A 12,217-nucleotide genomic window follows, 5' to 3' on the forward strand; every position below is an offset into this window, starting at 1 on the left:
TAGCCTTGTACCATGTGACCTCTGTGATCATTCACAGATTTCACACGTAGTAAGCAATGATGTCAGAAGTGACATCTTGCTTACTACTTTGCATGTGATCACTGATTGGCCAATCAGTGATCACATGATCGGGACCTCGTACAGAGGTCCCGTCCGACGATTGGTGTTTCACTGTGTCCGGAGGACACAGCGGGCACCGGATCGCGATGCTGCGCGCTCCCAGGCCACCGACCCTGCACTGCCACCGTCCGGCCGTTTATATGCAACGTCCGGTCGGGAAGTGGTTAATACGTTGTATATGAATGCATGACTTCAAGTGCATACATGTGAAATGTCCCTTATAGCTTTGCTATTCGTACTTGTTTCTGAGGAGTATTGCTTAAATAGTCATACATCTCTTCTCTCTGTTTGGCAGATGCTCCTTCATCTGTTCAGTGACGCAAATTACAACTTGCTGGGTTTTAACGCCACATACAGCTTCTCCTTGTGTCCGCAAGGTTGCTCTGGACATGGAACTTGCCAGGAAAACAGCCAATGCTTATGTGACTCAGGATGGGGAGGAGAAGGTTGTCAGGTGCCGGACTGCAGCACCTACTGTCACCACCATCACGGGATTTGTAACCAGGTACTCATAAGTAAATGTCTTGAGCTTGTCTAGGAGTAATGAGAGAGGCTTTACAGAATGCTGCAAATATGTACAGTACAAACTCATCCATTCTGTTAAAACTAGGTCCTTCAGGGAGCAAAGTTGGTAACAAACAACATTTTTGGCAATGCAAAATTGCCAAAAATTTTGTTTGTTACAACTTTGCTCCCCGAATGACCTAGTTTTAACAGAATGGATAATGAGTTTGTACTGTATATATTTTTTGTATTATGGGCAGGACTAAGAAGTAAATAGTTCAAAAAATATATTCCATTTTTTGTCAAATGTAAAATTTTAAGTATCCATGGGTCCCAACAACCAGTAGTCGCTGTTTTCTGTTCCTGGATGCTTACTCATGCTAATGGTGGGAATATGTTCTTTAGCAATCCCATGTAATGTCCCCAGTCTCTCGCTATTTCTACAGCATGTCCCCAGTCTCCATTCATACCTGCAGCATGTCTGCAGCCAGTGGTGTATTTAGGTTTCGTGCTGCCCTAGGCAACACAAAAATTGGCTACCCTCCCCACGGAGAGACCCTGACACCAACCAACACCCCCCTCCCCCACGGAGAGAGCCTGACATTTACCAACAACACCCCAGCCCCCCCCCCCCCCCCGAGAGAGCCTTCCACTACCACTGCCCCCCATACACTGGTAACCCTCCACCCCAGCAAGACATAAGACACTCATCTTCACAGATCCGGACATCCCCGGGAACAAGGGTCTGCATACACCATCAAGCAGCGCGCAGCCTCTCTCAGATCCCACCTGGTCCCCATGCTGCGTGTGTCCTTTCTTTCTTTCCTTCTTTTGGGGGACAGCGCTGCCCCCCTGAAAAATGCCGCCCTAGGCAAATGCCTTGTTTTCCTTGTGGCAAATACACCCCTGTCTGCAGCCTCTATCTTCTGTAGTGTGTGTACAGTCTGACGATCTCCAGTAGTATGCTTGTAGTCACTGACCATCTCCTGTAGCACTCTGCCAGTCACTGACCATCTCCTGTAGCACTCTGCCGGTCACTGACCATCTCCTGTAACATTCCAGCAATCTCTGACTATCACCGTAGCATGCTGGCAGTCTCTGACCTCATACCCTGGGAACATCCACAGTAACTTACAATGTGCTTTATCATTATATACAGTGTAAATTACATGTAACACTTTGCTGATGTCAGGGGCTGCATGATCAATGATGTAGCATTAGTTCTTATATCTTAAATGTTACTTCTCTCTTTACAATTATGCAATTTCTACATCCATTCTGGGTCATTCTGCTATCATCTATTTTCTATTTCTTTTGTCTTGGTTACTCTTTTTAGGAGACTCAACGCTGTATCTGTTTTCCCGGGTACATGGGGGAGCGATGTGACCTATCCCTCACTGATAACCAGGGATCTGGTACCTGGTACAACGTGAGCAGTCAGGATCCAGCCTTCAGCCCTCGCACCGCTGCCGCTGGAGCCTTCCTGCCACCAACCAATGCTCTTTACATATTTGGAGGTAAGTTTGAGTATGTCAGGATAATTCAGTTGCTAATATTATTTGATATAAGGATCAATCTGTTGAGTGTGAAATGTATGGACTTGGTAGTTATCTGATATGATGCCAGAATGTCTGTATCAAGGTCAGGCATGATCTGAAAAGATACAGCAAACACAAATGCTCCTGCGCTTGGGGATGGACTCGATGCAGGCTACAACCACATAAGGAATGTCGTGGAACATGCACACCTTGCTGCCCCAAATGGACCGGGCAAATCCAAATATACTGAATGAGGAAAGAAAAAACAGAGGGCGCACAGGCCTAGTGCATTACCATAAAAAATGTTTAATAAAAAATAAAGTAGGTGTTGTACTCACAAACGACAATAAAGTCAAGGCACATCATAAAGAACAGCTGGATCAACACCGCGCTGAGTAACAGTCTGCAATAGGGAGTATAGACATCCAAAAGGCTGACGCGTTTCGAGGACTTGCCTCTTCCTTAGAGCCCCGTTTTTTCTTTCCTCATGATCTGAAAAGATGACAGACCACACCTAGTTTTGCACATGTGATAGGGTGAAGGAGCCGCATGCACTATAGAAACTCTCTGATAGCACAAGACCAAAATAGTCGACATTGAAGTAGATGACTTATGTGAAGCTACATCACATGAAGGGCATTGTTTTTTAGATTTAAAAAAAAAAAAACATTTCTTTTAAAGGGTTGCATTGTTGACCACATCACCAGCCTCCAACCTGTAGGACCAAGGTGACCTTTTTTATGTGGCTGTAAGCCAGAGACTTTCCCTTACAGATGGCCCTACTGATTGCTGTGCTGCTGCCAGTATAACCCTCAGAAGTGACCACGCTAGCCCATGTTATGTCAGAATAGGGATACCTTGGTCATAACTAGATTGAAATAGCACAGTGGCTAGATGGTTAGCACTTCCGCCTGGCAGTACTATGGTCGTTGGTTTGAATCCCAACCACGGCACCGGCTGCCTGGAGTTTGCATGTTTTCCCTGTGCCTGCTTGGGTTTCCCTCCGGGTACTCTGGTTTCCTCCCACACTCCAAAGACCTGCTGGTAGGTGAATTGGATCCTGTCTAAATTGGCCCTAGTATGTGTATGTATGAATGTAAGTTAGGGACCTTAGATTGTACGCCCCTGATGAGAGACTGATGTGAATGTACAAGATATATGTAAAGCGATTCTTAAATTTACGGCACTATATAAGTACCTTTAATAAACAAATAACATCATTTTACATAGCAGTATGAATATGTATTCTGCTTGATCAAGCAACAGTAAAACAAAAATGCGCATAATCAAGTACAGGGTGAATTTTTACTGAATCTTCCTTTTGAGAATGCTAGTTATCTTGCTGACTTTGATCTAAATACTTGGTAACTCACTGACCTGATGCAAATGTGCAGCAAGTGAAAATAGAACTCCTGATCTCTTTGCTTCTTCTGGGTTAATGACTTTTCTTTGATTAAAGTGATTGTAAACCTTAATGTTTTATTTTTAAAAAATAACAATAACACTTTGGATTGAAGTGATTGTAAACCTTGATGTTTTATTTTTAAAAGATAACAAACATGTCATACCTGCTCTGTGCAATGGTTTTGCACAGAGCATCCCCGATCCTCCTCTTTTGGGGACCCCACCAGTGCCCCCGGCTCCTCCTCTTCTTGGTGGGCCACTATAGGAAGCTGCTTTCTATCATGGCACACCTGCATGCCCATTCCAGACCTGGAATGACAAGACACAGAGAGCACAGCTCAGACCTGCCCACTGCTCCATCCTCACTAGCTGTGATTGACAGAGCCAATGGCTCCCGCTGCTGTCTCTTGAGCCAATGAGGAAGGAGAGAGCCTCTGCTCTCGTGCACATCACTGGATCATGATCGGGCTCAGGTAAGAATAAAGGGGGACTTGGAGGGGGAGCAGCATGCAGAAGGTTTTCTTACCTTCAGGCATAGAATGCTTGGAGGTAAAAAAAAACCTTCTGCCTTTAAAACCACTTTAAAATAACAACCTGGCATGCAGAATTTGTGAGTTTACCAGTGACAGCGCACATTTTTTCCAGTGTGAGTTTCATACGGGCAGCAAGCTGTATCTTAAGTATTGTAAAACATGTTTCACAGGTTTGGATCTGAATTCTGCTCTTCAAGATATGGCCATTTATAACTTTACATCAAACACCTGGGAGAGAAGAACATACCATCCTAGTCCGGTATGTTTTACATATAATCACTGTGAGAAAGTCAGTTAGTCTGTTTTCTTTCAAGTAGCCTGAGAAGACTGCTATACTTGTAATAAGATCATAGGAGTGTTAAACAGAATTCAGAGACTGTCTATGTAATGCACTAATGTGGCTGCCCCGATATGCAAATATACATTCAAACTCCATATAAAAAGAAGACAAGGCATGATTGAAAGATGAGCTAAATTGTGGATAATGAGCCCAAAAAGGCAATCAAAGGACAAAAGGGAGAGCCAGCCCTGTGAGCCAGTTAGGTTTGCTCAAATGTTTTCAGACATCAGGGACTTGCTTTTAAGGAGGGAAGAAAAGTGGAGAGAGGGCCATATCAGCATGCTGAGGCTTAGTCATTCTCAAGACATAAAAGTGATCCTGCAAGATATAGAGCTGCAGCAGTGTGTAGTTTTTCACCATGCAGGCTATGTAGTGTGGCAGGGGTGCCACGAGACTGAATGAACAGAATACAGATATAGTATTTTGATAAGTTGAGAACCTACTTATACGTATTTCAGTTCTGTATTTAGCTGCTTGATAAGTTCAGCCTTTAAGTAGCTAGACTGTTTTATAGTAGCAGTGGTTACTAAAATGTATGTCACTGATTTATGCATTGATGTCTCCTTCAGTCTGCTCGACATTCCCATGTGGTAGTGGAGTGGAATGGTACACTGATTCTGTTTGGGGGGGAGTTACCTGGAGGAAAGCTGACCGATGACACCTGGGTGTTTCTGCCTTTGGAAGAGCGTTGGATGAACCTGACCAGCTACAGTGTCATGAAGCCCCCTCCTCTAGCTAACCATGCTGCGGCAACTGTGGATAACTGGCTGTATGTGTTCGGAGGTAAGAATCTAGAATTCCGAGCTCTTCTCACTGTGGGAAAAACATTTCTGGGTTCACATTTTCATTTAAATGTATCCCCTAATAGCCACAAAGGATTTAAACCTTTTGCACTGCAGTTTCTGGGAGGGCGAACGGGTGAGGCACAAATAAAGAGCGATATAGCTCACTCAGGGGAGGTTAAGGATTTTATTTTTTTACTATGAGACGTGAGATTGTTTTAACCTTTGCTCTCCATGATGTGTAGCACACATTTTTGGGTGTAAAAAAGGTTAAAGGTGAATTCCAAAAACTCTGCTGGCTTCCTGAGGGTTAAGTTCAACGAGGTGCATGTCACCTTGTGGACCTATCTCTTTAGTTTAAAGCTGAGAGTTTTACTGAGTGCGAGAGTACTGCTATTGCTCTGCTCCCCTCTGCAGCCCATTCACAGAAGGCTTTGTATTTTGTGAATGGGTTCACATATTACAATGCACTCTGTGATTGGGAAGGAAGAGAGGAGCGGCGGGAAGAGTGGCTGCAAATGACTGCAGCTGCAGGAGTGGAGACAAGAAGGTTGTGTGTGAGAGCGCCAGAAGTATAGCGATATCTTTGCTCCTGGCACTCCGTAAAAATAAAAAATAAAATCTAAAGAGATAAGACCATGAGGTGAGATGCACCTTATTGGATTTAACCCCACAACATTTTAGAAAGTGGCTGAATTCCTGGAGTTCAGCTTTAAATTCGTTCAGTAGGTGACTCTAATTTTTTAAAAGGGTTAGTTTACCGTTACAGAAAAAAATGTAAAGGTAAACTAACACTGGACACCCTCCCCACTACCCACCCCCACCCTCCCTCCCGGGCCCCTTGAACTTACCTCTGGGGTTGCTGAACTGTGAGCGCCTCCACAGCCTGAATTTGAAATTGCATGCTCTTCTCCTCTCCCTCTTCTCTGTCAGAGCTTCTGAGACAGATCAGATCAATTCTGATTGGTCAGCTCTGTCACTGTTACTTCACCTATACAGTTTAGGGTATAACATTTTTCTACCTAGAGGTTTCACTTACATTCCTGTTATGCATTTCTGCTGTCTTTCCTCTCTACAGGCCGCACAACTCGAGATATCTTTTCTTCTGAGATGTACCGTTTCAGTCTCCATTCCTGGGAGTGGGAGCAGGTCCATCCAGCTGGAGGAAAGCCACCAGCTGCTGCTGGCCATTCCATGGTGTTCCATTCTGTTTCCCGAACGTTGGTGATTTATGGTGGTCATCGGCCATCCACTGCAAGGTAAGTGGAACACTTTTCTCCCCAAAGCTTCATAAGCTGTCAGATCTTTCCTTTAGCTGCACAGGAATCAATTCAATGTGCTCCCGGAGCATCTGAAAAACCAACCTATAAAAAAAATTAAAAATGAGTTCACGTAGGTAAGTGCCTGATTCCCCCCCCTTCACCGGGACACTGCTAGGGACTGGTAGTTGGTTGAGAGGGACTATCACATGGAGGGTCCAGGGGGATGTGGTTGGGTTTCTCAAGACTTCATATGACTCCCATGGAGCTATGCAAGAACAACTACCTCAGCTATTAAAATTAAGCCCTTATGGTGCCTCCTGTACTGTACAACATGTTTATTTTACTATCACTTTATGAAATCAATTTTTTTATTTCTGACAAATTCTACAGTATCTACCTTCTACTAATTCAAAGACTTCTGCAAAGGAGCTGACAATCTGTTTGCCGCATAGACACACAGGTATTAGGGTTCATGTACACTGCAGCTGATAAACTCACGTTTAGGAGCTGTTCAGCATTTTTTTCAGCAGCCCCTGAACTCACCCTAATGTCTTCCTATGTGTCCATGTACACATCTTCATTTATAGCCATTTTAGTTTACAGTTGTTTTTTTGAACGCAGAAAACTTGCGTTCAGCAGTCGATTTTATCAGCGTTTCAAACGCAAAACGCTTGTAAATGCGGCTAAACGCGGTATTTACGTTATAAATCGCTTTTATAAGCGCTTGTGTTTGAAAATTTTTTTTAACTCTTCCAATTTCCGATGCTGTCCACAGCCTTTTTTCATCATGAAAAATGCATGCAAAGCATTTTCGTGGTACTCAGATGGACAAAACACTGAACACAGGATGTTCCTACCAAGCTTGTCACACATTGTAATGACCAATTCACACCACAGACCTCTCCCACCCTTGGAAACAAAAGATATGTTAATGACCAATCACAGGTCAAGTTCCTCATGAAGACCCCCTGCCAGGTGGCCTTAATGACTCAGTCCACCAGACACCTTTCCCACCTTTGGAAACAAAAGAAATGGTAATGAGCAACTCACACCTAAGCTAATCTCAACACATACTGCTCTCTCTGCTTCTACTCTGTATTTCAGTGCATTCTGGGCATTTGGGAGGTTCTCCTGTGCTTTTCTTTAAAAAACACTTCTAAACGCAAACACGCATAAACGCGTTATGCAAACACGTCTAAACAGACGTTTTTTTAACCTACGTTTTCCAGCAGTCAGTTTGAATCGTTCAGAAGTGTCCCGCGTACATGGAGCTTTAGGGACAATTTGTGTGAAAGAAAGGTAACCTTACAGAATGTTTTCACTGCCGCAAGACACTGGGGCACCTAGATGAGCCATGTGACCCTTCAAAAAATGAGCATTGTCAATTCCCACTGCTTGTCTTGGCTAGCTCCATTTAGAGTCAATCTGTGTGAATCCAATTCTTTTTTTTTTTTAACCTCCCTGGCGGTATTGCCGAGTGTAGCTCGGGGTAAAATGTCAGTACCAAAATCGGTGACCCCGAGCTACACTCGGGCTTACCATGTGGCCTTGCTCAGGGAGTCCCTGCAGCACTTACCTTGTCCTTCGCTCCCACGATGCGTCCCCGGCCATCTACTCCGGCCGATGCCGGCATCCGGCTTCCGTGTTCCGGTCCCTGTGACGCCGGGACGTACGGGCGCCAGAACCGGCGGCAAATTTGACATTTTTAAAAAATGTCATTTTTTTTTTTAAATGATTATTACATAGTAAAACATTGCTGTTTCAATGCATTTCACATACATTTTGTCCCGAGTGCTTTGTCCTGTGCCCTGCCTGCATTTTGTCTGTTCTTTCTGCCTGGAAAATTAGAAAAGTCCATGGCGTCCAAAAAGCGTCTCTTTACGTCAAAAGCGGTTTTAGACCGGCTAGAGAACAGCAATAGTAAATCAGAACCACTTGCAGAATTGAGTGATAATGATTTGTGGGGGAAATTTGTCATCAGACGCTGAAAACGATTTTGCGACTTTGCTCAGTGATGTGCGAATTTGCCTCTGTATTTCAAATTTCAGTGTTTTTGGTTTGATTATATTATTGAATTAAATTTATTATTATTATATTATTATTTTTTATGGTTATTTATTAAATTATAATTTATGATTTCGTGTTTCAAATTTTATCCTACCCGGGATGTTTACTAGACTCTTGTTTGGACAGATGTCAGTGAGTTATTCCTAAAAATTACAGCCTACAATAAAAAAACGACATATTTCCATGCAAAAAAATGTACCGCTTTCAGCACCAAAAATCGGAAAGAATCATACCGCCAAGGAGGTTAATGTTATATTTTTTCGGTTCTACGAAATCCTTTATATGGATGATTTTGTTATCTTTCTGCTCATTCTTCCAGGTTCAGCATACGTGTAAATACCACAGATTTGTTCCATGTGGATTTAAATTATTGGACTACTCTGAAGCCACGAGATGGTAACCGTGGTGGGCCTCGTGAGAGAGCGTTCCACAGCTCCACTGTTATTGGGAACTATATGGTGATTTATGGTGAGTTCTTTGGTGCGCATCTTTCACTGGTATCCCTACTTTATCACTAGGGTCCTATTATTTTTCATATCATATTTATTATTTTTGGTCAGACTTGCGCTAGAGTGGAACTAAGCTAAGAAAACGAAGTGGAACAAAGATTGAAACATTGCTGGCAGGTAGACTTGTATTGCAGAAGAGATTTTTTTCCTGCAGTAAATCATTCTTACCTGCCTAGTAGCAATGTCCCTTCTAAATTAACATCGAGGTGTGAATGTGTTGGGTGCTGGGTCAAGTAACTCACATGCACAGTGAGAGTTATCTTATCCAGGGTCCAGGGCTGGCCATTCGAGGCATCGAAGATAGTAGAAGTAGAACTCAGAAAAAAAACAAGTGAAAGTGTCAGCAGTGGCATGGTAGCTTGCAGACGTCTCTGGAGGGGTTTGGATGGAGTAGGAAGGAGTTAAAACCCTCATCAGCCCCCCTCCCGCGCCTTCCCTACTCTTTCCTCCTTCCCTACCCCTCCCTCCTGTGTCCCCCCCACCCCTCCCTCCTGTGTCCCCCCCCCCTATTTTTTTTTCTTTCTCTATCTTTTGATGGGACGGTGCTTCCGGCATGCTAAACTTTAACATTTTCATACCTGACCTAGAATCACATTATCAATTAACATACCTCAGTGTAATTTCTCCACATCCACCGTTCTCAAACATTTTCTCTAATGTCAATGATTCCATATTCTGGTCTATCATGAATCTATGCACGATATTGACAATAGGTTCTTATAGTTACTCAAAACCTCTTTATTTTTTGTCCTTCTAGATTCACATCCTCCTCTTAGTTCTCTTAAGTTGTTTTTTGGGGTTTATCAATGTGACAAACTCCTGCACTCCTACCTAAAAACTAATACCTACCAACAAAGGTAAAGCTGCTACATACAGTCATATACCCATAGACAAAAAATATAAATGAAACACAAATGATGCAGCGCTACTACCATAAAAATTCTTCACACATAAATGAATAAGTGCAAAATTAGTGACACAAATGACATAAACACACAATATTAAATAGTGCCAAAAAACTCATAAATAATCATGTGTGACAAATGTCAATACGAGGTCCTAAAAGGACCAAATAACACAAATGGTGCCCCAAGTAATCCAATGGGATCCAATAGTGCTCCAAATCAAACAAGTAAGTCACAACAGGACTCAATGTGCTAAAAAAACCTCCCGCCGGAACTAAAAATCAGTTCCCACCATATAACACAAAACACACGTGCATCCCAATAAACGCATAAACTAAGAACTGATCATGCAAACAAACATGAATAAATATATAAAGTCCCGTGAGGTGTAAAACACCTGACAATATACAAAAAAACCATATATAAAGTCCACAGCAATTCTTGAAGAAGAAAAAATAAAATAAAATGCTGATAAATGTGCAGAGATATCCAAAAATGGCTGAATTGCCCGCTCACCTCCCTCTTGCGACCCGCACAGGGGCAAAAGGCCTTCAGGATCACTAACACATGGACCCTTAATAGTAGGTAATCCTCCACAGCTCTCCACACTGACCTCCCCTCATGTACAGATTCCAGCACAGGCTCACAGGGCAGCAGATCTCCTCTTCAGGCACATAAGGTGGCTGCAGCCACTTGATCCCTCAGAAAATATAAGTGAATGCTTGCATAGTGTAAAACGATTTATTCACCAAAGTATCACATATCGAATATGCTGACATTTAAAATCATCTTGTACATCCCATGTAAATCAAACCTCAGATCAGATGTACTTGCATGGGTGTCCAATGTAAATAAAGAAGGCGTCCGACCGGAAGTGCGTCACCGCCATTTGTGTTTCATTTGTTGTTTGGGGTTTGCCCCCTCATTCTTCTGTGTTCAACTTCCATGCCAAGTTTTTTTTTTTTTTTTCTTTCTTTTTGTCTGACTTACTCTCGTTATAAGGCTAGATGCTTCTAGCAAACTGTTGTATCGATACAACCCATGCTTTTGTCTATGTTTATGTTTTTCTATGCTCAATAAATCTTTATTGGAAAAAAAAACCCTTATCAGGTTATTGTCTGCTGCCTGTGTCCCACTGGGGAGATTTCCCTTCACATTCAGTTCTGGACACATAACTGCAATTTGCATCTCAATCTAAAGCAAAATTCCCTCATGCACTTGGGCATAAAAACTCAGTTTTTTTACAGGCGCATTTTTTTTTTTTTCATGTCTCTAACGCAGTTCTATGTTAGCCTATGCATCCATACATGTCAGGCGTTTAGATCAGTATTTTAAGGGAAGCGTTTAGAGGCATTTACAAAAAATGGACCAAAGCTGCATTTAGAGAGGCGCTTATGAGCATAACACGCATATGAGCATAAATGTATAACAATGGCCAAATTAAATTATTAGTCTGGCCAGTAGAATGCACAAAGGAACACAGCGCCTCTAGGTGTGTACTGTAGTAGTATTCAACCTCCCTGGCGGTATTCCCGAGTGCAGCTCGGGGTAAAGTTTCAGCCCCACAAGCGGTAACCCCGAGCTACACTCGGGAATACACTGCGGCGTTGCTCCGGGATCCCTTCTGCACTTACCTTGTCCTGCGCTCCCGCGATGTCCCCCCTGCAGTGTCCCCGGCAATGTCCTCCGGCGGATGCCGGCATCTGTCTTCCGGGTTCCATTCCCTGCGATGTCGGGACGTACGGGGGACGGAATGGTGGGAAATTTAAAACTGTGAAAAAGTGACATTCACTAAATACACTAAAATCACATAGTATATCATTCCTGTATCAAACCATTTCACATACATTGTGTCCCGAGTGCTTTGTCCGGCGCCCTGCCTGCATTTTTACTGTTCTTTCTGCCTGGAAACTGAGAAACGTCCATGGCGTCCAAAAAGCGTCCCTTTAGGTCAAAAGCGGTTTTAGACCGGCTAGAGAACAGCGATAGTAAATCAGAACCACTTGCAGAATTGAGTGATAATGATTCGTGGGGGAAATTCCTCATCAGACACTGAAAACGATTTTGCGACTTTGCTCAGCGATGTGCGAACTTGGCGCTATATTTCAAATTTCAGTGTTGTTGGTTTGATTATATTATTGAATTAAATGTATTATTATTATTTTTTATGATTATTTATTAAATTATAATTTATGATTTCGTGGTTCAAATTTTATCCTACCCAGGATGTTTACTAGACTCTTGTACGGACAG

The 12,217-nt window shown here is 42.9% G+C and overlaps 1 protein-coding gene across 1 annotated transcript in view; it reads left to right on the forward strand.

Annotated features, from left to right (window-relative positions):
• MEGF8 (multiple EGF like domains 8) overlaps positions 1-12,217 on the forward strand; it is a 106,627-nt gene that overhangs the window by 5,677 nt on the left and 88,733 nt on the right. The window contains 6 exon segments of the mRNA XM_089687375.1: positions 416-625; positions 1,961-2,141; positions 4,270-4,358; positions 5,009-5,222; positions 6,300-6,480; positions 8,870-9,018. Coding sequence (XP_089543501.1) covers positions 416-625; positions 1,961-2,141; positions 4,270-4,358; positions 5,009-5,222; positions 6,300-6,480; positions 8,870-9,018 — 1,024 coding nt within the window.

Source organism: Staurois parvus, unplaced genomic scaffold, assembly GCF_062004578.1.
Source record: "Staurois parvus isolate SC_StPar_1 unplaced genomic scaffold, SC_StPar_1.0 ptg000423l, whole genome shotgun sequence".
Lineage (NCBI taxonomy): Eukaryota > Metazoa > Chordata > Amphibia > Anura > Ranidae > Staurois > Staurois parvus.